The following is a 23,865-nucleotide window of genomic DNA, read 5'->3' on the forward strand; positions in this document are numbered from 1 at the left end:
AGCATAGCCGCTCCACACACAAAAAAAACGTTATCTTTATCCGTTAGGCATTCGAGGGGTTTAAACAGCAAGTTTAAATAACACCTACAGCTGATTAAATAAATAAAACGGAGCGTTTTACTTAAACGCTAAATCCCTGGGCCAGACCACTCGCTGGGATGCGAGAGAAACACAGCAGCGGACCTCAGAAGGGAAGTGTGCGTCCACTTAAAAGGCCCCCCCCCCCCGGCCTGCCCGCTCTCCCCCCGCCTGCCCGGGGTCGTCCGGGAAACAAGGAGACAAATAGTTCCGCGGGTGCGGGCGTTTGGTTCCGGGCGAGGAGACGTGGCTGCGAGGAGGAGCTGAGGGAAAGCTGGAGTGTGGAGCTCAAACCGCATGAGACTGCAGCGAGCAGACAGCTCGGCAGCGCCTCTGCATCAGCGAGCTGGATGGCAGGGCTAGTCTGGAGCGATCCCTGGAGCCACAGCAGGGTAAAAAAAAGAGAGAAATCACATTTAACCCGCGACGCTTTTAACGCGGCGCAGTCTCGACGTACCGAAATAAGGTGCATGAATGCATGCGTTTGAACTTGGTAACTTTTTGTTGTTGTTGATTTGTTGTTTTACTGCGAGCGTGTATTCCATGAAGTTGCTACCAATCACAGGAGATCTCTCGTTTCATTGGAGGCTGCTGCACTCTAGATATAAAAAAGAGGACTTAAAATAAGAAAAAGTTATTTTCTGGGAACTGTTACTTTTGTTGACGCGTCTAACTTGTTTTCATGCGAGGTCGAAATCTGTATTTCGTGTAATATAGCCAAACGTATCCATAAATCACGGTTTCTTCCATTTTCTGGGTCGCCTACGTGACGTCCGTGAACTGTATTGGCAGTAGCCGCAGTTCCCAAAAAAAACCTGGACTGTGTGAAACGTTGATGTAACGAAAGTAGTTTTTAAAAGTGAAAACTAACATGTTATCCCAAATAACGTTAAATGCAAGGTAATGCGTTGACTTGCAAGAGTTTTTGTCTTTTTTTTAAATATTTGGTTTGCTAAATGTCAGAAACGGGCGAGAAACTGGAAACTTTTATTTTAAGTTTGAAATGATTTTCCTCGACAAACCGCATCTCACCACTGTATAAAGTGTAGCTAATGAAATCACACGCTAGGTGCAGACTCGGTAACACTGAATTTATGACAGCGGTCAATTTATCATCTGCGCCCGTTATTTATTCAAACTGTGATGTTACTTTGTAAGTATTTCCCTGGGCGTGTAGAGTTCTGCACGTCCCAGTTATAAAACACTCCGACTCGCTGCACTGAAGGACACCCATGACCAGGCCACGACATTAAGAGTACCGCTGTCTAGCACTGGGCAGTAATAATCGAAGTTAACTGAACGCTACAGTACCACCGTGTCAGGATGTATTTACTGAAGGAAACCCTACCGCAAATCTTAACTCGAGCACAAACCATTTGAACATTATTCGTGTTTTTTTAATGACACGACTCAGAAATAAAATAACGTTGGAGGTGCTGGTACCCACACGCATGGCCTTGAAACTACATCCTTATTTTTTTTTAAACTTAAAATAATTCAAAACGCTTTTTACAGTGTAAGTTCCAAACGCAGGAAGACTCGAGCTGTGAAATGAAACGGCATTATCGAATAACGGGGGGGTTGTCTGACTGATGAGACGTGAAGTCTCGAGTGTGAACAGATCATTTTGTCAGCTACGGCTGAGTCACAACTCCCGATCTGCAGAAGAGGGGACAAATGCATACTTCGGCCAACTTCTGAAAGCATTCACAGAGTCAGAACACCTGGAGGGAAAGGGTTTTTTTTTTTGGCGGGGGAGTGTTCTGTCTCATGAGATAAGTGGGGATCTGTATAGGGGTGGGAGCCGCAGAGGCTGAACTCCCAACTAATCGAAAAGTTTTTTTTTTAAAAAAAAAGCTGGCAGGAAGGGCAGTGCAGTGCTGGTGGGCTCTGTCCGCATCCTTTTCTGGGGGAGCCTCTCGTCCTCCTGCTCCAGGGGGACAGGCATCAAAAGCTTATTCATTCCGGAGGGTCCTGGGAGATGTCGCGAGCAGAGCAGAACCGGGCCCGTCAGTCGAGGTGGAACGTCTCTCTCCAAGCTTGGGGGGGGTCCCAAAGTTGAAACCCCTCCGGTGTAGCTCTGTCAGTGGGGGCCACTGCCCTGCAGCACGGCTGGAAGTTGTGAAGGGGAGGGCTGTCCCTGCTGAGAACCAGGCCTGCTTGGGACCAATTTTCACGATGGCTTAACTCATTGAAGGTCCAAACCTGACACGAGAGGTGGAGGTTTCTGCAGAGTTTTTCTAACTCGGCTTCACCTGGCAGCGTCTGTGCATAGCCTGATGCTTCCCTGTGAAAGTGTGAGCTCACTGAAGGTCTTTCTGTAATCATATACACTATGCCCTGTTGTGTCCAGTTATACTCCTGTAAGTCCATGGCGGGGGAAAATAACTGCACATTAGTTTAGATACTAGTGAAAGGCAGGGCATGACCCTTAGCTGAACTTCATATTCAGTTTTTATGGTTGTATATTTTATAGTGTTCATTATCATGCTGTAACTTATGTAATTTATTCATTCCTATGCTTAATTTAAAGGGCCCGTGTCTGTTTCTATCCCATCATCACCTCAGCCTCTGTAAATCCATTGGCTCTGGATCTGACTTCCTTATTTGGCGGCTCCATTATGATGTCATCATCACCCAGTTTCCATGGAATTTCTGACGATAATAGCCGAGCAAGTAGGAACTCTGCTGTGAGTCTGAGTTAAACGGGGATGCTATTTAAAGCTCGTTAATTCTGTCTAAGGGCTAAATTCCTTGTGCTTCTTTTTCCAGGGAAAATTAAAGATGCATGGACCTGAGTAGGGTCTCTTTGGGTTAAATCAATGTGCAAATTAATCAGATGAGTATTGATGTCCCCTCATGTTGTTGGACTGTAAGCAAAGTCAGAATATTTTTTTTTTACCACTCTCACTGTTCTCTCCAGATTTCCCATGTCATCCTAATTATTGTTATTGCTGTTATTCAGCTGACCTTTGGTAAGTACTTTGGAATAGAATTTGATTACATGTTCCATTTCAGTATATGCAATCATACACTCTTCTTGGTTTTAATCTGTGGAATAAAACCAAACTTACATTTATTACATCTGAAATATGTGGTGGTTATTTCACCCGCCCAGTAGATCGTCTGGGTTTTTCGCACTTGGGTTAAGAGAGAGAGAGGTGGCATCAGTGTGCATTTTTGCTCTGCTGGAGATGGCGCAAGTACAGTATTTACTGGAAGGAGGTGTCAGTGATGCGCTGTTTTACAGCTCAAAAGATTGTACTCTGCCCACAAGCATATTTAAGCAGTTTATTTCCACATAATACCTAGGAACTAACTAAGCAGCTTGTTGTTCTCTGACATACTGTATACTGTGATTTTCCTAATTTTGTCGAAGCATGTCATTCTTAAAACACAGTTTTTAACTGTGCAGGTGAAGTGAATGTGGAGCTACTCTTACTTTTTGGAAGTTTTTCTGTGGAAGAAAAATGTCTGAAGAAAAAGTGTTTGCTGGGGCTGTTCTAAACCCCAGGAATTTAGCAACCTTTGATTCCTTAAGCCAGAGGCAAGAAACCTCATCCTTACATATTTGAAAAAGAGATCATCCAAGCAGGAGCCTTAGGCCCTGCAGTCTCTCCCTCACTACAGTTACAAGTCTTGACCTGCAGGAGCCCCAGCTGAACAGGGCTTTGTTTAATTTGTGCTGGCAAATGTACACTGCGGTGTTCCTTATGCATTTTTGAGTCTGAGATTTGCATTGTTTCCTCAAGGTCGGAGATAACCGTGCCGTGAGGCGGAGGTTTTGAGTATCAGCAGGGCCTGAAAGTAAACGCCAGAAAATTTGTCTGCAATTACTCATTCCCCCTGCCTTTTGGTTAAAAGCTCTGCATGTGGCAGGCTCGGATCGGCTTGAGTCCCTGACGGATTAAGCCCAGCATGGTTACAGCTGTTGCCGGTCTTTAAAACTCGTTGCCGCTGCGTAACTGGCGGGCCGTGCTCCTGTCTTTGCAGTGCCGAGACCCGTGTTGGCGTGAGTCCTGCCTGGATCAGAATGAGAGCTCAGAGACCTGCCTGGCCTGTGGCACTCCTGTTCTCCGCTGTCGCCGCCCTGCTGTTGATCTCGTCGGGGGCCCTGAGCCACAGGCCCAGCGTTAAGAAGATGTCCCAGGCCACGGTGGTCCAGGCGGCGGGGGGCCCTTGGGGTTGGTGCGTGGAGGAGCTGCTGGGGTTCCGGCTGCTTTCCGAGCTCTTCAAGGCGGAACGGGCGGACGCCTGGGTCTTCTCCCTCATCGGCTCCCTCATGGTGGGGCTCAGCGGCATCTTCCCCCTGCTCGTCATCCCCATTGAGGCCGGGGCAGCCCTGAAAACTGACGGTACGTCCCGGTGAGCCTGAGCCGTCTCCCTTCCCCGCGCGCACACAGATGGCACGGAGCGTGAAGAACTCGCCTGCGCTTTCCGAGCTATCGGCTGTTGGTTTGGTGGCATTTCGCAGTTCTTGTCCGGCTAGCCCTGGCAAGAGTTCATCTGCCCAGCACTTCATTGTTCATGGAACTGGACAGAACGGTGTGCAGACCTAAGCATGTCTTTGCAGCATCGTCGGCAGCACTTGAAGGTGCGTTGTGGTGTAAAGACAGGGCTGCCAATCCGGTTCCGTGGTCCTGGGGTAACAGCCATGCTTTTCTCCTATTGCATGCGATGAATAAGCTGTTCCTAAGCATCTAACGAAATCACTGAGTCAGCAGGAAAATGTGCTGAGTGGGTTAATAATAATTATAATTGCTTACACTTATATAGCGCTTTTCTGGACACTCCACTCAAAGCGCTTTACTGGTCATGGGGATCCCCTCCACCCCCAGTGTCCAGCGCCACCTGGTTGATGCACCAGCAGCCAGAGTGCACCAGCTACTGTATTAGTGGGGAGGAGAACAGTGATGAAGCCAGTTCAGTGATGGGGATTATTAGGAGATAAGCAATTATTAGGAGGTAAGCAGATATTAGGACAATTATTAGGAGGTAAGCAGTTATTAGGACTTTGTAAGCAAAGTCAGAATATTTTTTTTTTTACCACTCTCACTGTTCTCTCCAGATTTCCCATGTCATCCTAATTATTGTTATTGCTGTTATTCAGCTGACCTTTGGTAAGTACTTTGGAATAGAATTTGATTACATGTTCCATTTCAGTATATGCAATCATACACTCTTCTTGGTTTTAATCTGTGGAATAAAACCAAATTTACATTTATTACATCTTATGATTGGTAAGGGCCAATGGGAAATATGGCCAGGATTTACACCCCTACTCTGACCGAGTCAGGACCTTGGTTTTACATCTCATCCAAAGGAAGGTGCCTGTTTACAGTATAGTGTTCCCATCACTATACTGGGGCATTACATCCAACACCGACTGCAGGGTGAGCGCCCCCTACTGGCCCCACTAACACCTCTTCCAGGAGCAACCTTAGCTTTCCCAGGAGTCTCGTATCCAGGTACTGACCAGGCTCACAGCTGCTGAGCTTCAGTGGGGCTGCCAGCTGTGAGTTGCAGGGTGATATGGCTGCTAGCATATGATTTAGTGGGTTGACCGGTGTCTCCAAAGTAGCGTGATTCACTGGATGCTCTGCTTTAGGATGGGGAGAGGGACAGGCTCTAGGGCTGCTGTGACCGATTTTAGGAATAAGTGGCTGTCCGGTGACCAATGGCCTGTGTTTTTTATTTTGTCCACTTTTGTAAGAAAAGATCAGAATGTTCCACGTAGTTTGTTTTCCAATCTCACACAGATGGAGGGGGGGAAAAACACTGTACTGCCATAAAATGAAGAAATGAATGACGCTGTCAGGTTATAATCGCTTTGTGAGCCTTTCAGCTTGCATGCTTCAGAACAGACCTCGCTCCTGGAAAGTAGTTTTTGCTTTGTGATTGAGAGTCAGGATTGGCCGCTGTGCTGTGTTTAGAAGATTTGTAATCCTGCAAAGCAGGCGAGTGGATTCTTTCTTTTTTTTTAAAGTTCAAATGTTTTTACAGTGCGAACGTGCAGACAGACTCATGCTGTCGACTTTCATATTTTACAAAGGCAGAAATGAAAGCACATTTTTCTGAGGGACAGTGCTTAAGAGATGAGCAGTCCTGCTAATCTTTGTGAATACATAATTTCATGGAAAGCTCTTGGCATTCAATGCTTCTGGGTATATTATTTTGTATTTTGCCTGATCTGTCCTTTTGAATGCTTGATTTAAAAAAAAAAAATGCATCTGTGGAAATTATATTATCCCTGTCAGACTCCATTCTGGGGGACATGGGTGGTGACATGTTGCTCATACACCTATAGAGTGCTAATTTGAGTTTGGAAGATTTCTAGTCCAGATTGCAAATTTATCAAAAATCTTGTCCAAATTCACAGTGATTAGGTTAAACAATGTTTACCTAATTGTTTACCTAATCAAAGCTTTTTCAATTTAATGAACCACATTGCCTTATTAACAAAACAAAACTGACTAAAATGTAACGTCTTTTTTTTAAAGTTTTTTTTTAACTTTTGTTCTTTGTTTTTCTTTTTTAGGATCTCGTGCACTAATGTACTTGATATCTGAAGATGGGTAATGGACTTGTGTTTATCAGACCGCAAGTCTCACTGACCCTTGCAGTCATTCTCACTGGTACCTCATTCTCACTGGTACCTGTGGATGAGTGAAGGGCGATATTAGCTTTAATCTTTGGCACAGTTAGAAGAAAGGGGGAAAGGTGAACCAGTCAGTGCTATTGGTCAATGTCAGTTGTGAGGGGGGATTGGAACATCTAGAATATACTGTATCTCTAGGCTTTGCATGAAGCACAATGCAATGCAATACTATAAAGAAAAAAATGTTTTTGGAGAATGAGACCTGAACCTTTTTTTTTTTTAATCTTGGATAAACAAAAGGCTCTCTTAAGTGTTTTATCGTGAGCAATGCTATTAGCTTCGTCAAATCTTTGCTGCCAGATAGTGTTGTATACTAATTTCATAATCCTAAAAGCAGTCCTAGGAACAGATAATGAATGACTTATCAAGCCAGCTTATACTTGTGTGTCTGGAATTAATCAAGGTCCTCTTTGTAGCAAGTCAGCAGAGCCCGCGACTCATAAAGACCAGTGGAATGCTCAGATGCCTAGTTTGTGCTCTCTGAACTCTGGGTCTGTGCTAAATCCACAGCCTCTGCCTACCTGGAATATCTGACTTGGCATTTCTTTGTTGTTACTGGGAAGTATTTGGCAAGTGCCAGTTTCACCCTAGCTGGAGCAGTCCCTGAAATGGGAGTCTCTAAACCACGCCTTGTCGTGGATAAATGGGATGTTAAGCAAAAAGTGATTAATGGCTCATTAGGCATTTGGAATGCATGACTTCTCTGGTTCAGTCCCAGATCCCCATGGTGCATTGTGTATCTGGGCACTGTGAATGCTGTGTATTACAATCAAGCTAGATGGAGTAGAGTAGTCGGGTGTGATCTTCTAGTGTTTGGAAGTATGTCTCACATTTGGCAATCTGAAGAGGAGAGCTGGAGCATTTTCATTGCTGAACTTTGTATAAACGTCTTCTGTATGAAAAATGCAACTTAATTCACTTCTCTCCCCTCAGAGTATGAAAAGAGCACTAGGACACAGTATAGCATTTATGCCTAATAGGAGCTTCTCAGGCTCTCAATGATGCAAGTTCTTAAAAGCCTTTTAAGAAGAGGCAGGGTTTGTGACTTTAACATGGTGGTGCCTGTGGGATTGTGTGTTTCCCCGGTGGTATGTTAGAATTTGAGGCTTTCCAGGGATTCATTGTTTCTTGATCTGGATTGTGTTTTACCTGTTCCAAGAGGTATCGATGCCTGTAATTTCATACGATTGTGGGGCTTACTTTATAAGTCCAAGACGTGTGTGTGTAGGCTTCCTGTGTAGGAAGAGTAAAACATGTCATGAGCTACACAATTGACAAACAACCTTCAATATCAGCATTGTTTAGGGGAGAGAAAAGTACAAGGTTTTTTATTTTTCTGTTCTGGGCTCTACACCGTAAATCCTTGTAAAATATAATTGAACTAGTTTTTCTTCCATTTTTCAAACTCTGCTAAGTAATTATTTACATAACTGACTTTTCTTGTCACTGTTTATATTCTGAAGGCAGTTTCGAAGAGTTCTAGATATGAAAACTGAGTGATGCAATCGAAATCTCCATTGTGCAGCAAAACACCTGGACTACTAATCGAAACGGGGCACAAACCTGTTGAAGACCAGTTTTACTAAAGCAAATAAGACTGTTTGTCTTTTTCTGCCGTTCCTGTTGCACATAAATTAGGCACAGTTCTGGAATCAAATTTCATCCGGGGTTTTCTGAATGCCCAAAGAGGGTTGGTACAAAGTGTAGAATGAAATGATTATCCTACATCGCTGCAGGCTGTAGGTGACACGATGCCCTTAAAATTGTGCAGCACCCTGTATTTCCCCTGTTTTCCTTGCATTTGATTTCCAAAGAGTCGTTTTCCTTGGGAGTTGTGTGCTGCGGTGTTTATTTATGCAGACGCAGGTGTGTACTATTCTGATCGGACAGGGCATCAGAAATGAATTGCGAGAGGAGTGAACCCACAGGGAGGAGAGCTAAGGTTTTTACAAATGCTGGTTTGTTAAATCGGGACGATGACCTTGAAATTGGAATGTGAATTGGTGATCCAGCTGCCTGTCGAGGCTAGATTATCTCCTGACACTTCTGAGAAACTGCAGACAAAGCAGGGAAATGCTCAGAGGCTGAAGGTAATATGCAAAGCTGTCCTCTTACATTCCCTGGGTATTTTTTTTGTTCAGTAATGAGCTGAGTGCTATCCTCCTTTGACGGGTACAATTTCTGAGCCTTCTTCCTGGTGTTCAAAGGCTTTAGTTGGAAGCCTTTGGTTTTTTTTTTAAGCACTTGTCTCCTGCTGCGATCTGTCATTTATTTTAAATACCATACTTATTTTTTTTTTTTAAGTTGAACGAGCTGGTTAGGCCTCTATGCTGGAATTAGGGTGAATGTGGCACAGTGATGTGATGTTGTCATAAGTGAGGATTTGAAAGCAAGCAGATTTCTCTATTCTCTGCCACAGGGCTAAGTACCAGTTAGAGGTGAGACAAAGGAGATGTTTCCTAGCCTATTCATTCTCTCTCTCTCTGCCCCTCTTTCCTGCTTTGAGCATTTGGACAACTTTAATGTTAGGTCTGCTTATCTTTGTTTTCCTTTGTCTCTTTCATTTTGTACGTGTTGTAAAAAGAGACGAGCAATGAGGTGAATACAAGTGGAAGCTAGAAGCACACACATTTAAAACCATGAAATAAGAGTCCCCTTCTTTGGAACAAGCTACCCAGCCACGTGGCTGAAGCCGATACCCAGACATCCTTAAAGAAACAGCCATATGAGATCATTGGATAAACTAGCTTCTAACTACCAAAACAGCCAGATGTTGTTGGTAAATGTTACTCTTCTGTGCTGAATCCACAACTCCTTCAAATTCTGGATGGGAATATTATGCATTAATGTGCTTGATTTTCTTTTTAATCATCTGCACCCTCCAACTGTGTATTCCTTAGAGTTGTTCATATTCTCTTTAGAAAATCTGCATTATTTAGAGTTAAGTTTGCATGTGATAATCCACGCGTGCGCAATCTTGTACGTTTTGTATGCATTGTGCAATGTAACTTTTGTGTGCAAGCATCGTATTGTCTGAGCAAATGCCTAGTGCCTTTTGTGTTACTTGGCAAGTACAGTAACCTGTCGTGTTGTACTAATCTGTTGAAGCACTTCTCCGAGTGCAGTTTTCTCTAAGGCGTCTGAATCTATTATTGACAACAAGAGGGTTGAGAGACCGCCACCGGGCACTTCAATTAATGTCTTCACCGATATTCGGAGAGTCTTTTCACTTGTCAGTTTTGGTCTGCGAGCTCTGCTGTTGAAGGAGGGAGTTCTCCAGAGCTAGTCTCTGGACTAGCCAGGCTCTCTCGGACTCCAGGTAACCCGTGAATCTCCCTGTCGTTTTTCTCCACCGTGCCTCCTTGACTTCAGCCGGATGCCAGAGACTGAAGCAGCTGCTCAGCTTTGCCATCGGCGGGCTGCTCGGCGATGTGTTCCTCCACCTCCTGCCTGAAGCATGGGCCTACTCCTGCAACGGGACTGGCACAGGTACCCGCTGTTCAATACCCGATCGACTCAATCACCGATCAATCGGGGCGCCCGCCGTCCTGCCACAGCCTTTACAGTGCTTTGCACAAGTCAGACCTAAGGATTTCCATTGGCATGAATGAATAATTTAAAGGGGACAAAATAAGTGAAGAGTGAAGGATATGAATTCTGCACACTAAGGGTGGGTAAAAAATAATTTAATGTACAGTTTTCCAAGGGACTTTAGAGGATAGGGAGGAAAACATTGAAGGATTTTCCAGTGAGTCACCAAGCATCTACAGTGTTTGAGCAAAAGAATAATAGAAGTAGAAAATGGTTAAATCAAAAGCTCGACCTGCTGTCCACTCCCAAAATCCATACCCAGGGCTTTTGTGACCATCTTCAGATCTCGAGAGGCTTGTGTGCCGCCGAGAACCGGGTGGGGTTTGGTGAGGGGGCCGATGTTGTGAAGTTATTTTGGACCTGCAGCATGTCTGCCAGCGTGTCTGTTCCACCGCGACTCGCAGTGTAATTTAACTGCCACATGCTGATGGGTGTAACAGTGAACTCCAGAGGAATGGCAGGCATCTTGAAACTGTTGTCTGGGCAACACTGTGGTGTTCCTGCTTGACTGTGTCATTTCAAAACTGTTTACACTGGAATTGTCGAGAGAAAAGGCAGTCTCTCTCCGTCTCTCCCTCGAACCCCCAGTAGTTCTTAGAAATTGTAAGCCTGTCTTTTTGTCACCTTGCAGATGGATCAGCTAGTCAAGAGCGCTACAAGCTCCTGGGCCTGTGGGTGATTGTGGGACTGTTGTCCTTCCTCATCCTGGAGAAGATGTTTCCCGACAGAGAGAACCAGGATGACCCAGAGGGAGAGGGAGAGCGCCCGTCCTCAGCTGTGAGTCCACCGCAGCCGTGAAATGGCCCGCGAGTCTCCGAAGCTCCGGCTTTCCGGAATGGCATTCCAGCCCTTGGATGACTTGTGTTGTAGTGGAGGGCAGAGGAAAGGGCTGCTTCGGTCCCAGCATTTTAACAAACGCCACTCGAGTTCGCACTCCACAGCCTGCCTGGCACACTGCCGGGAATCGTCACTGGTCGCTGGTGACAGCATGATTGATGGTGTTTGTGTTAGGTTTTTAGAAAGTAATAAGCGTTTTACCTGGGGTTGTTTTTCAGCGTTTATGAGGTGCTTTTAGCTTTTTGTTTTTCCGCTCATGAAGCAAATGTCTCGCATTGTCTGGTGACTTTTTGTTAGTCTCATGAGTGAGAGGGACTGTAAACTAGCTATGAATTTTCTAATTACTTTTGCAAGCTCCGCCAGTCAACTTTCTCTAGCTTCCTGTGTTTGATTTTGCCCCCCAGTTATTTTCTAAACAAAGGTTTAGATCTTGCAGCTTCTCCTCACATTGGTGAGCTTGTGTTCATTTAATTTTTTTAATGCATTTAAAAGGTGCCAGTTATTTTTCCTGTGTTTATTTTTCTTTGTAGTGATCTGCTCTCTGGATGCCCGTACTCTTTTGTTTCAGAAGGTACTTGTGCAGAATGGTTTGGGAGAGAGAAGCCCATACTGATCATCTGTGCTTTGCAGCTTTCTTGACAAGTCTGTTAGTTCAGCAAAATGGCTCTCTGATCTTCTTAAAGAAAGCTTCTCCGTGTTTATGCCGGTGAACCTCCCACATGTCATTCTGGGTCACCTTTGACCTCCAGATGTTGAAACGGTCAGCTTTTCTGCCGAGACGTCCCATTAGTGATGATGTTGCTAGGATAATGTATCTGTGGGAATTAATTTAATTGAGACAGACTCCACAGCTAAGAGGATTGGCTTATTTATGCTTGTAGATATTCAAGAGTAACAGGGTATTTTTTTATTCAAGCTTGGCCTAAAATTCTGTGTCGCTGACCTGTTTTTCTGGAGTCTGTCTAGTGTCCTATCTTTTCACTGTTGTCTTTACATTATTGCACTGTCACAGAAGTCATTCAGGAAAGCAAAGAGTACTAACATTTTAGAAATGACAATTACAGGACAAAACCATTGCTCAAATGACAGGTTTGTCAGTTATTTTAGTCAGCATATGACTGTAGTCATTCTGTCACTAAATTTAAACCTTCTCTTGAACTGGTCTAATAAATCTTCACTTTGATTCTGTATTGGGGGTTAATATTCCCTACAAGCTCTTTCATGGATTGAAACGCAAAATGCGCTTCTTTTTTTTAACGAAGCAATTTCTTCCTTCCTTTCACAATTTCAGATGCAATCTCTGCCGTGCAAATAAAGCATCTTATCTGTTACACCATTGCTGTTAAAATGCATGAACTTTATACCTTGTGTGTGTGTCCTGGTCTCGCAGCTAAGTGCAAACTGATAATCACAGGCAGAAGCCCTTGATCAGTTCCAAGCTGGTCTTGCATCACATGTGGGGTTGTCTTGTTTTCTTCTGTATCCAAGTTCCATGCGCTTGTTTTCTTCTCAAAGTACTGAAGGGTGCTCCTAAACATGTTTGGTCTAGGTCTGCTGTTTAAAATTGACCTTTTCCAGCTGCTTTTAACTTACTGCCATTAGAAATTTGCAAGCAAGCCTATTGACCAGCACTGTTAATAATAATAATAATAATAATAATAATAATTCCTTACACTTATAAAGTGCTTTTCGGGACACTCCACTCAAAGCACTTTAGAGATAATGGGGATCCCCTCCACCCCCACCAGTGTGAAGCTCCACCTGGATGATGCGACGGCAGCCATAGTGCGCCAGAACGCTCACCACACATCAGCTCTCAGTGGGGAGGAGAGGTTTATTAGGAGGCCATGATTGGTAAAGGCCAATGGGAAATTTGGGATTTCTAATGACCACAGAGAGTCAGGACCTCGGTTTTACGTCTCATCTGAAGGACGGCGCCAGTTTACAGTATAGTGTCCCCGTCACCATACTGGGGCATTAGGACCCACATGGACCACAGGGTGAGCGCCCCCTGTTGGCCCAAATAACACCTCTTCCAGCAGCAACCTTAGTTTTTCCCAGGAGGTCTCCTATCCAGGTACTGACCAGGCTCACACCTGCAGAGCTTCAGTGGGCTGCCAGTTGTGAGTTGCAGAGTGATATGGCTGCTGTTCATGAGCTCGTGTCTTGAGCAGCTTGGCACAATCATTTCCCCCAACCCCACCCCCAAACAAACCCTGTCAGCCTAAAAACAAAACTGATTGACAGGGTTGCAGCTTGGATCAGTAAAGCTCTAAATTGAGCAAGCGGCAGACACCAGCTACTTTGCAGCTGCTAATGAAGATTGGCAACCACTTGCTGTTTTCCTCTCTATTTTTAGCGGTTTCCTGATAATTAGGGCTGCTGTCTGCTATGCTTGGGACAAACCTGAGATTTGAATGGCAGAAGGGAACTGGCCTTTTTCTTTTTTTTTACCAGTAGTAATGAAATAGTTTGCATGTTCTGAGCTGTACATAAGCTGAGGAAATTTGCATAAAGAGGCAGAAGCTGCAGATATTTTTCTCTGTACGTCTTAATGCACGTGAATGCGTTTGCAGCACACACAGGTTTAGTTGGGTTGTGGCAAAATAGAAAATGGAAACTCCATGCCGGGTGTGTTTAGAACAGTATGGTAGCCAGTTCTGACACCTCCTCTCTATACCCCAGTCCTGACTCTGATGTGCATTTCCACACAGCAGAAACTATGTACAAACTCCTCAAGAGGCTGCTCTCAGCTGCTTCATCCTAGATATGAACGTGCACGTTTGTAAGCATGCCCTCGCTGCCACAATCCATCATTCAGCGATTGTTGATAGACTTGCAGACCAAGAAAAGCACTCGCTGTGAAATCTGAATTCTCCTTTGCTATCGAGGGGCCGGACAGTAAGCTGAGAGACGATCATGCAACTCAGTGTCCGGCGCTTCTTGTGCTTAATTACTGAAGGGCATTATTGCACCAGGAGAGCTGGTCTGGTCCTCGTGGCTGCAACTCGGAGTGGCCAGCCTAGCAAGATCAGGCTTAACAAAAGATTACAGCCCCTGCGGCAGTGTTCTCTGTCGACGCCGGGAAAAAAAAAATCAAGACATTTGTGCTGAGGGGAGAGTGGTTCCCATAGAGAAGAATGAAGCTGATTCCCAGTGTTGGGGGGTGCCAGTTGTTCGTCTAAGCCTCTGAGGAGAGCTTTTCCGCTCGGAGGCAGTGGAAGTGCTGGGGCCAGCAGGCACCCTCATGGCATTAGTCACTTGGACAGCTCGGCAACTTCGGGGCCATCGGCCGTCTAATTTTGTCCCCCGGCCACTGTTATTAATGGCACTACAAAGAGGCAAGGAGGAAACTAATTGGACATTATCTTCCTACGTATTGGCACTTTTCTCTAAATGCGCAACGTTCTTAAATGCTACATCTCGGAATATTCCTCTTTTACTGCATGCGATTCAATCCATAATTAGTCACCTTTTGCAATTAACCAGTACAACTTCCGATTTACACATTTTTTTTTTCTGTGAAATGCAATTCTCACTTTTTTTCCCTTTTTTTTTTCCACGGGTTCTTCAGCTTGAGACCAAAAAAAGACTGTTCCATAGATAGATACAACCCGTTTCTCCATTGCTTTCTTTGCTAACATGCCGTCTGCCTTGTCAAGCCTTATTAAAAGCTGGCTCGGTTTTCTCGCTGCCTGAGTGGCCTGCCCAGGCTCGAGATGAGGTACGTGCCGGTGTCAAAAGCTCGGCTTGTATCCGTGCGGAGTGCCAGATATTATACAAACCGGTGTCGGATTGATTTTGAAAATAACCAAAGGGAATAATAGTTGCCTGTTTATTTTGAGGGTTATGAAACCATCTGCCGTGGTAGATGGAGCAGGAGAGGTTTAATCGGACAGAAGCGGTTTTCGGATCGTGAGGTTTTCCCTGTGAGGAGAGCACAGTGAAGTGGCCTGTGGCAGGATTACTTCTGGCTCATAAATGACCATCATCAGTTAACGCCCCTTGGGTTTGCTGCATTTAATTGGTTCCTCTCCTCCGCTCCCAGCGTCCATAAATCAGGAGCCCGTGGACTTGTCAACAGCTGATAACCAGAGCCAGTCTCCTCCTTTGCCTCGCGGTGCTCCTGCAGCCGTAGGGAGTCTTGATTTTCGTGGGCTGCCTCGTCGAGGCCGGAGGGGTGCTGGGGGGAAAACTAAAAATGCGGGCAGCTTTCCGTCACACACCCGTCTGGTCAAGGGAGAGCTTGGGGGGGAAGAGGTTGCCTGTTCTTCTTTCTCAGCAATAAGAGTGGAGAAAAATAAGGATGTTAAGTGGCAACTCGATTTGTTCTTGGATTTATGTGAAAGACGCTGTCCCTGCTCGCCATGTGTTCCTTTTCAGGTTCGATACTTATTGCCGTGATGACTAGTGGCATGGAATTTGATTGGGAGAGATCTTGCAATTAAGCTGTACAATAGAGAAGTAGGGTGAGGGCACAGAGGGAAGGTGGCAGTTTGGGAAGTAATCTACACAATCCAGCTGTTTCTCGTCCTGGGCAGACGTGTTACCATACCACACAGTGAGGGAGAAGGTCAAAACACTCTCGATAAATGATCTGTGAAAGAGGGTCATTGCCTCCTGTGACACTCCAAAACGCAAGACAAACAGTTTAGTGACAGGCTTTTCGTAACAATGAATGTAACTTACCCATCCAGGAGGAAATGTTTTTTTTTGGGGGGGGGGGTTATTGTCTCTGATGTGAAGGCAGTTCAAAGGGTTGTGTGTAGCAGCTGGTATTAATAGGCCGAGGGCTTGCAATCGAAAACAAATTCAAGAGTAGGAGAATAGGAATGTGGCCACCAGGAGGCGCTGTGCACCAGTTAGCTGTGATGGGCTGGTTAACTGGAAGTGATCAGTCTGAGCTCCTTAATTTATTCTGGTCCGCTCTTTTTTTTTTGTTTCTTGTAAAATAAAAGCATGTGCAAGAGGGTTGCTGAGGTATCGCGTCCACCAAGGACTGTTGAATTCTGTGTGCAGTTGCCCGATTTTTAAAAAAAGATGACCTGTCTCTTGAACTTTAAAAGCAATCTTAATGCTTTAACTTTGAGAGCTGTGTGCAGGCCCAGAGAGATGAAAGGACAAATTCTGGTTTCCATTTGCTTGCTGCTATGCAGGCTGCCACAGGAAGAAGGGTTTCATGAAATATGGAGTAATCTGTTTGAAAACGCAAACATTTCATCCCTGCGTACAGCTGTTCTGGTTGAGGAAGTGCCGGGTCGGAAAATAAAACTTCCCAGGACTGATTAGCACAGCTGATGAGTGAGGGGTGCCTTGTTAGTCGGCTCTCCAGAGACATTCTAGAGGGATCGTGTGCTGTGCTAATGGGATGAGTATATCATCACCTTCCATGGGTTTGTTTGTTGTTGTAGGACCACACAAAGCTATTATCCGATGGTTCACAGTGTGGTTGCAGAGTGACTGGTGTGATGGGTGCCTGAAAATGATGGACAGGTGGGAGACTCTGAGAGTTTCTCCGCACCCTGTAATAAAAAACAACAACAATGTGTCTCGTAGAATTGCTGAAGCAGTTAGGTGCTCAGAATGTGCACGTTCCTGGTACACAAGGCAATTAATACTTAACGTGCGTATGACTCTACCAACCCACAATAACTCTCTTGTCAAACCACAGTATGACAACATAGGACTAATTCTACAGCCCTTTGTAAACACATAAGTGTAGTTTCCACTAGGGATCTCTGGTTTGTCTGCTGGGTTAACTTTCTGGTTTTTTAATAACCCGATAATTGCAAAAGGGGTATTTTGTTTAGAGTTTGTTTTTAAAGGATATAGGAGAGAGTCACAAGATAGAAGGCACTAAACTACCAAGAGCAAACTTTGTGTTCAACAACACAGGTCGTGCTGTCGGTTTAGTGGCTGCCTTCAGACTGGTTGGTGCAGTGATTGTTCCTATGACTGGTTCTGAATGCTGTTGATAGTCTGATTGCCTGGAGAAAAAGACAAAACATTTGGATTCTTTTAAAACCAAACCTGTTGGAGGCTTCGATTGTAGCTCTGAAAGTTGGAAGGTAGCTCAAATATTCAGCTGATGAAGGGGGACCAAGAGAATAAAACATTCCTAATTGAGAAAGCTAGTTGTGAAACTGACGTTCAAGTACGTATTGGAGACCCTGGCAGGGATAGAAACCAAAAGATGATGGGGGAGGGAGTGAGGAGAACAGCTAGCATCCTCTGGACAGCACAAGGTAAGAGAACCACCCAGCTGAAATTTCTCTCTCTCTCTCTCCCTCCTGTGTCCTGCAGGGCTGCTCAGGCTCCGAGCTCCATTGTGGACAAATGAGCTGCCCTCGAGAGAGGCTGTTAATGCACTCTAATGGCCACTGCAGTCACTCCAATCCCTCAGCCCTGAAGCAGAAGATGACACTCCACCAGCCTGCAGACAAAATCAAGGTCTGTACGGACTCTCTGGAGGGGCCTTTGGGGTAGTCTCTCCTCTGTGTCATTTCTAACTGGCACATACGGTGGGAGTTATACGCTCTTCCCCGTGCGTTCACGGACCGTAATTAGCGCTAAACCTTGGACTGTCGGGCTGACTTCAGGTGATCACGTTCAGGGCTACAGGTGTCCTTGGTCTGTGAAGCCTGAACTTCGTGTCAAGCCCCAGGTTCGACTTGCAGAGGAACTCTTTGGAAGCCCGAGTCAACGTTTCACGCTGCCTAGACGAGTTTTTTTTTTTTTCGTATTTTTGAAAGGAAACAAAACATTTCTTTCGAGGGCTGTGAAGTCGCAAAGCTTAATTGTGGCCAGGAGACTGTTCTGTAGATTCCATGTTCCTCCTGACCCCCTGACATTATTATACAGGGATAGATCCTTGAAGGGAATAATGTGTGTTAATGGATATAAATCAGGAAAAAAAAAATCTCATTTAGAGGAGCAGAGTTATTTCCATTATAACTATCACACAAAATCCTGTGTAGCTCAAATAAATGTTTTTAGGAGTCCTCCAGCAAAACCGTACTACTTTAGGCATGCATATTTCTAGGTATACTGAAGAAATCGGTTATAAAATTCATGTTATGCAATTTCTGCTTCCATCTCATGCTTGTTGGGATGGGTTTCCTTTCTCACCTCACAAACAGGCTGTGAAAATACTCTTATCCTGTCTCTCTAATTGCTGAGCCACCTGAGTGGCAAACCAGATGGTACAGATCTCAGTGAATATGTTCAGACTGCTTGATGCCTCCTTAAGAAGCGTTTTGTCCAACTGCCACCTTGTAGCAGCAACAGGGATGACAGTCTGAGAATGCAGTAGCTAGATTATCCTGCAAGTCACAGCTGGCAGCCTGCTGAAGCTCAGCAGGTGTGAGCCTGGCCAGTACCTGGATGGCAGACCTCCTGGAAAGCTACAGTTGCGCTCACCCTACCATCTGTGTGGGTCCTAATTCCCCTGACCTTTACCCATCATGACCTCCTAATAACCCCCATCTCTGAACTGGCCTCATCACTCTGCTCTCCTCCCCACTGAGAGCTGGTGTGTGTGAGAGGACTGGAGCATCATCCAGGTGGGGCTGCACACTGGTGGTGGTGGAGGGGATCCCCATTACCTGTAAAGCACTTTGAGTGGAGTGTCCAGTAAAGCACTATATAAGTGTAAGGATATGATTGTTATCCAGGCAGGACTATACTGCTCAGTGGTTTTACACCTACAGCATCTGACCTGGATGGATTGTTCAAATGTTTAGAAAGGTGATACAAGGTAGTTTATGGGTGCCTGTTCTATTTACTGTAAATGTACCTACTGATCATCAGATGGAAACCTCTCACTCAATGTGTTCAAGTCCTTTTAAAAAGCATAGGAGCCTTAGATATTGATTATAGGTTTAACATTTAGAATTCGGGTAGAATCTGCAGTCTGGTGTGAAGCAGGTGTCTTGCTTGTGTGGATTCCAGCAACGGTCGCACAACCACACACACATACTATACTGCTGGCCTGCAGCTCTCACAGCTGACTGCCTGTGGCCCAGCCCTGTGGATGATAAATGTTAATCGCCGAAATGAACTCGCCTGTGTCGCGTCTTTCCCAGAACAAAAAAAGTGTCGGTGCACCTGCTGCAAAAACCGCTGCCCCCTTTTCCTCGTAGCCTGGTGAATTTGTCGCAGTTATAAGCGAGTATGTTTTAACCCCGTTTGTAAATGCACCCGGTATTATTCCTTGGGGTGGAAGCCGAGGGAAAACCAAGCTGCATCTTCCCCTTACTGAGTGTACTGTGTGTTGACAGACGAGTGGCTACCTGAACCTGTTGGCTAACTGCATCGATAACTTCACCCACGGCCTGGCCGTCGCCGGGAGTTTCCTCGTCAGCAGAAAAGTAGGTGGAAGTGTGTTTTTTTTTTCCTCTCTCTCTCCACGTCCTGATTCACTTTAACGTAAGATCCGAAGCCCCGGAAGAGAGCACGGCCACCCACTCTCCCACCCCTTGGCTCTGATCACTGCAATGGGTTGGCCTTCCTCCACTTGCAAACCATGGCGCCCCCTGCTGTCCAGGGTTTAAATAGCTTTGTGCTGCGTATCCTCGGGGTTAAATGTTTATGGATTCTTCCCTAACGATTTAATCAAATATTTCCTTTCGCCTTATGAACTTGTACCAGCATTTATTTATTTGTCATCCGTACTCTTAAAGTCCACGTTTAGCATTTCTGGTAGTGTTTGCTTGTTAATCTATGTAACAAGTCTTGCTTGTCTGGGGGGGGTACTCTGTCATTTATCTCTCCATTTTTATTTTATTGTTGTTAATTCATTTGGCTGGCACTTTTATCCCCTTTTTCCTGTACATTATCTTTTGTACCCTTTTACACAGCTGAAAGCTGTGTAGTTCAAGAAGGTAGCTGTGTCAGCAGGCGTAGGCTGCAAGGGACCAAGTAAAGGTTTATTCCACGCTGAGAACAGAAGAAACAAAACAATGTTTAGGGTGTGTAGCCTTCTTCACACCTGAAGAATGCTCCACAACCGAAACGTTGTCTCTTTTCTTTTTGGCATGGTATAAACCTTTACTTGGTCCCTTGAAAGCTGTATATTTTACTGGATTTGAGTGAAGTACCTTGCTCGAGGGTCCATCCAGCAGTCTCCCACCTGCGATTCGAACCCACACCCGTCCAGTTATCAGTCCCAATACAGCCCATTGCTGCCTTCCTAGAATCCTCTTCGTCACTGCTCTGTCGACTGTACTGTAACTGTGCAGTCCGAGCAGATGAGGCTTCGTGCTTATCCTTCACAAACATCCCCAGATCTTCCCGCCACGCATGAGAAAAAGGAGTCTGCAGGTGTTCGGATTCCCCCCCCGAGCACATACTACTACGGTTCCCCTCTCCAGACCGTGACGGGCTGTCATTAAGTCTTCTTGCATGCATTTTCGAGCTTTTGAGAAACCTTTCAGGAGCCGAGACGGCATTCGGAATGGGCTTTTTTTAATTGATTTTTTTCTTGACATCTCGCTCTTGGCACCCGCCCGAACCCTGCGCTGTAATTGTCGTAATTATCGTAAAAAAAGAGGAGATGGTTGCCGTGGTTACATACCCATCCACAGGAGTGGGGAGGCTGTGCAGTGTCCCATCTCTAAAATCCCCCCACCTCTCCCTGCAGTGGCCTCTACTGTGGAGTAACTGTGATTTCCTGCCTTGACAGGTTGGCTTCCTGACAACCCTGGCCATTCTCCTTCATGAAATCCCTCATGAGGTGGGTAAATATCCGGGAGGGGGGGGCTGTCTAAATTTTGACTGCTCAGACCTGTGTGGCAGGAACGTTGCTTGAAGAATGATGCTCCTGCCTGTTATGTCATAAGCCCCAGCTATCAGCTCCTGAGCAGCAGCACTCATCTTTAGACGGAGAGGGAAAAGGATGATCTTCTTCTTTCAGCGCTCTGATCTGCAGAGCGTGGCCTTGACTGAAGTGAATAAAAACCCGCAATTACCCAGAGAACCGCTGCAGAGCCGTGTTCAGCGGCGAGGGGGGGGCAAAGTTGTACCCCCCCCCCCCCCCTCTCGGTTTCCTGAAAGGAGTAGAATGATGATGGGATTATCGATTTCCTGTTGTGGGCTCGTATCCTTACTACTGTTGTACAACAACACGGAGCTGCGGAGAAATTAAAAAAAATAACATTTTGGAATAGTAATAATTGAAACGTCACTGTTTTTTTTAATATCTTGGAAAGGTGAGATTTTACAATATATACGCCGAGCTCCATATTTTAAAATTCCTGCCATGCTAGTGTGGTTATTTTACAGAGCGTCTCTAAACCAGCAGGGCAAGTCTGTATGAACTGATGTCTTCTGCCATATGTAACATCAGGGCGACAGGGGCCTCAATGGGCTGCTTGGTATTACTTATCACAGAGAAGTTCATGGTCATAAGCAAGATGAACTCTTTAAATATGCAAAGGAGCCGGAATTGCTGAATGTAGCATCGGCCTCCATGTGTTCCTGAGGTCCGTTGCAGGTTCTGGCTGCCGTCTTGTGAAGGCAGGTGGAGCTGCTCTGCTCTTGATTTGAGCTCTCACCATGAATGTGTTCCCGGTTGCAGGTGGGGGACTTTGCCATCCTCCTGAGAGCCGGGTTTGACCGCTGGAGCGCAGCGAAGATGCAGCTCTCCACGGCGATGGGTGGGGTTCTGGGGGCCTGCTTTGCCCTGTGTGCACAGTCCCCCAAAGGAGCAGGTAAGGAGCAGCAGCCTGCAGGCCATGACGGGAGGGGACGGGGGGGACTGGGCCGGCGCCGGGCACGTGGCGGGGGGGACTGGGCCGGCGCCGGGCACGTGGCGGGGGGGACTGGGCCGGCGCCGAGCGCGTGACGGGGGTGACTGGGCGCGTGACGGGGGGGACTGGGCCGGCGCCGAGCGCGTGACGGGGGGGACTGGGCCAGCGCCGAGCGCGTGACGGGGGTGACTGGGCGTGTGATGGGGGTGACTGGGCCGGCGCCGGGCGCGTGACGGGGGGGACTGGGCCGGCGCCGAGCGAGTGACGGGGGTGACTGGGCGTGTGACGGGGGTGACTGGGCCGGCGCCGAGCGCGTGACGGGGGGGACTGGGCCAGCGCCGAGCGCGTGACGGGGGTGACTGGGCGTGTGATGGGGGTGACTGGGCCGGCGCCGGGCGCGTGACGGGGGGGACTGGGCCGGCGCCGAGCGCGTGACGGGGGTGACTGGGCGTGTGACGGGGGTGACTGGGCCAGCGCCGGGCGCGTGGCGGGGGTGACTGGGCGTGTGACGGGGGTGACTGGGCCAGCGCCGGGCGCGTGGCGGGGGTGACTGGGCGTGTGACGGGGGTGACTGGGCCAGCGCCGGGCGCGTGGCGGGGGTGACTGGAGGCACAGGTCCTGGGAGTGAGAGGGCACACCTGGACTCTCAGGAGCTCCAACTTCCACTATAAGCCTGATGCACTTCCCCAACTAGATACTACTGATCACATGAGCATCATGGGTCAGATGGCCTTCTGTAATTAATTATTTTTTCCCCCCGTTTTCTTAAAAGACTAGGCTTAATCTGTGAACGACTAGGTCTGACTTTTGTAAAGAAGCTGCGACACATTTGTAGCGTGTTGATAGTTGTATATATTTGATTTCTTCTGATCTTCACAGAAGACACAATATCCTGGATTTTGCCTTTTACATCGGGTGGTTTTCTGTATATTGCCCTGGTGAATGTTGTGCCAGAACTGCTTGAAGAAACCAATCCCAGGTTAGTAGTGAATCTACCAATGAAATTTCGTTCATATTTGCTGTTCTTCGATTGATTAGGTCCTTGCACTGTGTGCGTCACCTTTACAGTAATAAATCTTTTCATTTTTAAAACCTTCCAAGAAATATTTTTTTGCAATCAGGTTTATGAAAAATGCATCACAACTTGCTCTATGATGGTAGCAATTTTTCCTAACGGGAAAAGGTTCCTAACTGATTGAAGATTTATTAAAGCTTCAACTTTATTATGGAAGCTTGAATAAAAGATAAAGTGCAATTTTAATACTTTTCATTATTCTTGCTTATGCATTGAAGATTTTATTAAGCACCTGGATGACAGGTTTGTTAATGCCTCAAGTTATTTTGAGGCTCAAACAATGCTTGATGTGTTCGGCTGGTGTCCTATTGTAATGTATGGATAGTGGTGGGGTTGCTCTAGGGGGAATATCTCACATCGGATCCTACAGGAATTACATTTTCGATTTACGAATTTTCATCTTCTAAGTGGTTTTTGGTGCACGAGCTAAGTTCATAAATCAAATTGAGGGATAACTGCATTAGCATTTTCTATGAAGTCTTAAGTTTTCTGTATGTTGCGTGTTCTAAACGGAGGTGATAGGATGTGAGATTTGGAAGAAGCGAGAGACTTCAGTTCGTTATCTGGCGATGGAAATGAGCTTTCGAAAAAGAAATGGTCCAGTTTCCCTTGAGGGGATGCAGTGTGGTAAAGACACTCCCAAATCTGCTTTCTCGGAGAGCAGATGTTAGCAGCATCTGAGGAGTGCTGAGCTGTCACAAGTCATCATTGCAGGCTGCTTGGTAGGTCTGTCAGGAGCTCCAGCTACCAGACACTGAGTGCAGATCTGTCCAAAGAGCTCTGTTAATCAGAAGGAGCTGCTTGGGGTTTAAAGATTATTTGTGGAAAGGAAGGCAGGCACTGTCAGGTTTTTCTTTTTTTTTTTAAATGCATCAAAG

The 23,865-nt window shown here is 46.1% G+C and overlaps 1 protein-coding gene across 2 annotated transcripts in view; it reads left to right on the top strand.

Annotated features, from left to right (window-relative positions):
• Window positions 1-293: 293 nt before the first annotated feature.
• slc39a13 (solute carrier family 39 member 13) overlaps window positions 294-23,865 on the top strand; it is a 28,842-nt gene continuing 5,270 nt past the window's right edge. Inside the window, exons 1-9 of one of the 2 annotated variants that reach the window (XM_069181531.1) lie at window positions 294-470; window positions 4,072-4,433; window positions 10,109-10,225; window positions 10,959-11,104; window positions 17,468-17,614; window positions 19,444-19,533; window positions 20,847-20,897; window positions 21,741-21,873; window positions 22,792-22,891. In XM_069181531.1, the coding sequence (XP_069037632.1) occupies window positions 4,112-4,433; window positions 10,109-10,225; window positions 10,959-11,104; window positions 17,468-17,614; window positions 19,444-19,533; window positions 20,847-20,897; window positions 21,741-21,873; window positions 22,792-22,891 (1,106 nt within the window). In that variant the 5' untranslated portion in view covers window positions 294-470; window positions 4,072-4,111. Of the gene's footprint in view, window positions 471-2,661; window positions 2,769-4,071; window positions 4,434-10,108; window positions 10,226-10,958; window positions 11,105-17,467; window positions 17,615-19,443; window positions 19,534-20,846; window positions 20,898-21,740; window positions 21,874-22,791; window positions 22,892-23,865 lie in introns of those variants that run through there. The other variant, XM_069181530.1, reaches the window with a different exon arrangement.

This window comes from Lepisosteus oculatus, chromosome 21 (genome assembly GCF_040954835.1).
Source record: "Lepisosteus oculatus isolate fLepOcu1 chromosome 21, fLepOcu1.hap2, whole genome shotgun sequence".
Classification (NCBI taxonomy): domain Eukaryota; kingdom Metazoa; phylum Chordata; class Actinopteri; order Semionotiformes; family Lepisosteidae; genus Lepisosteus; species Lepisosteus oculatus.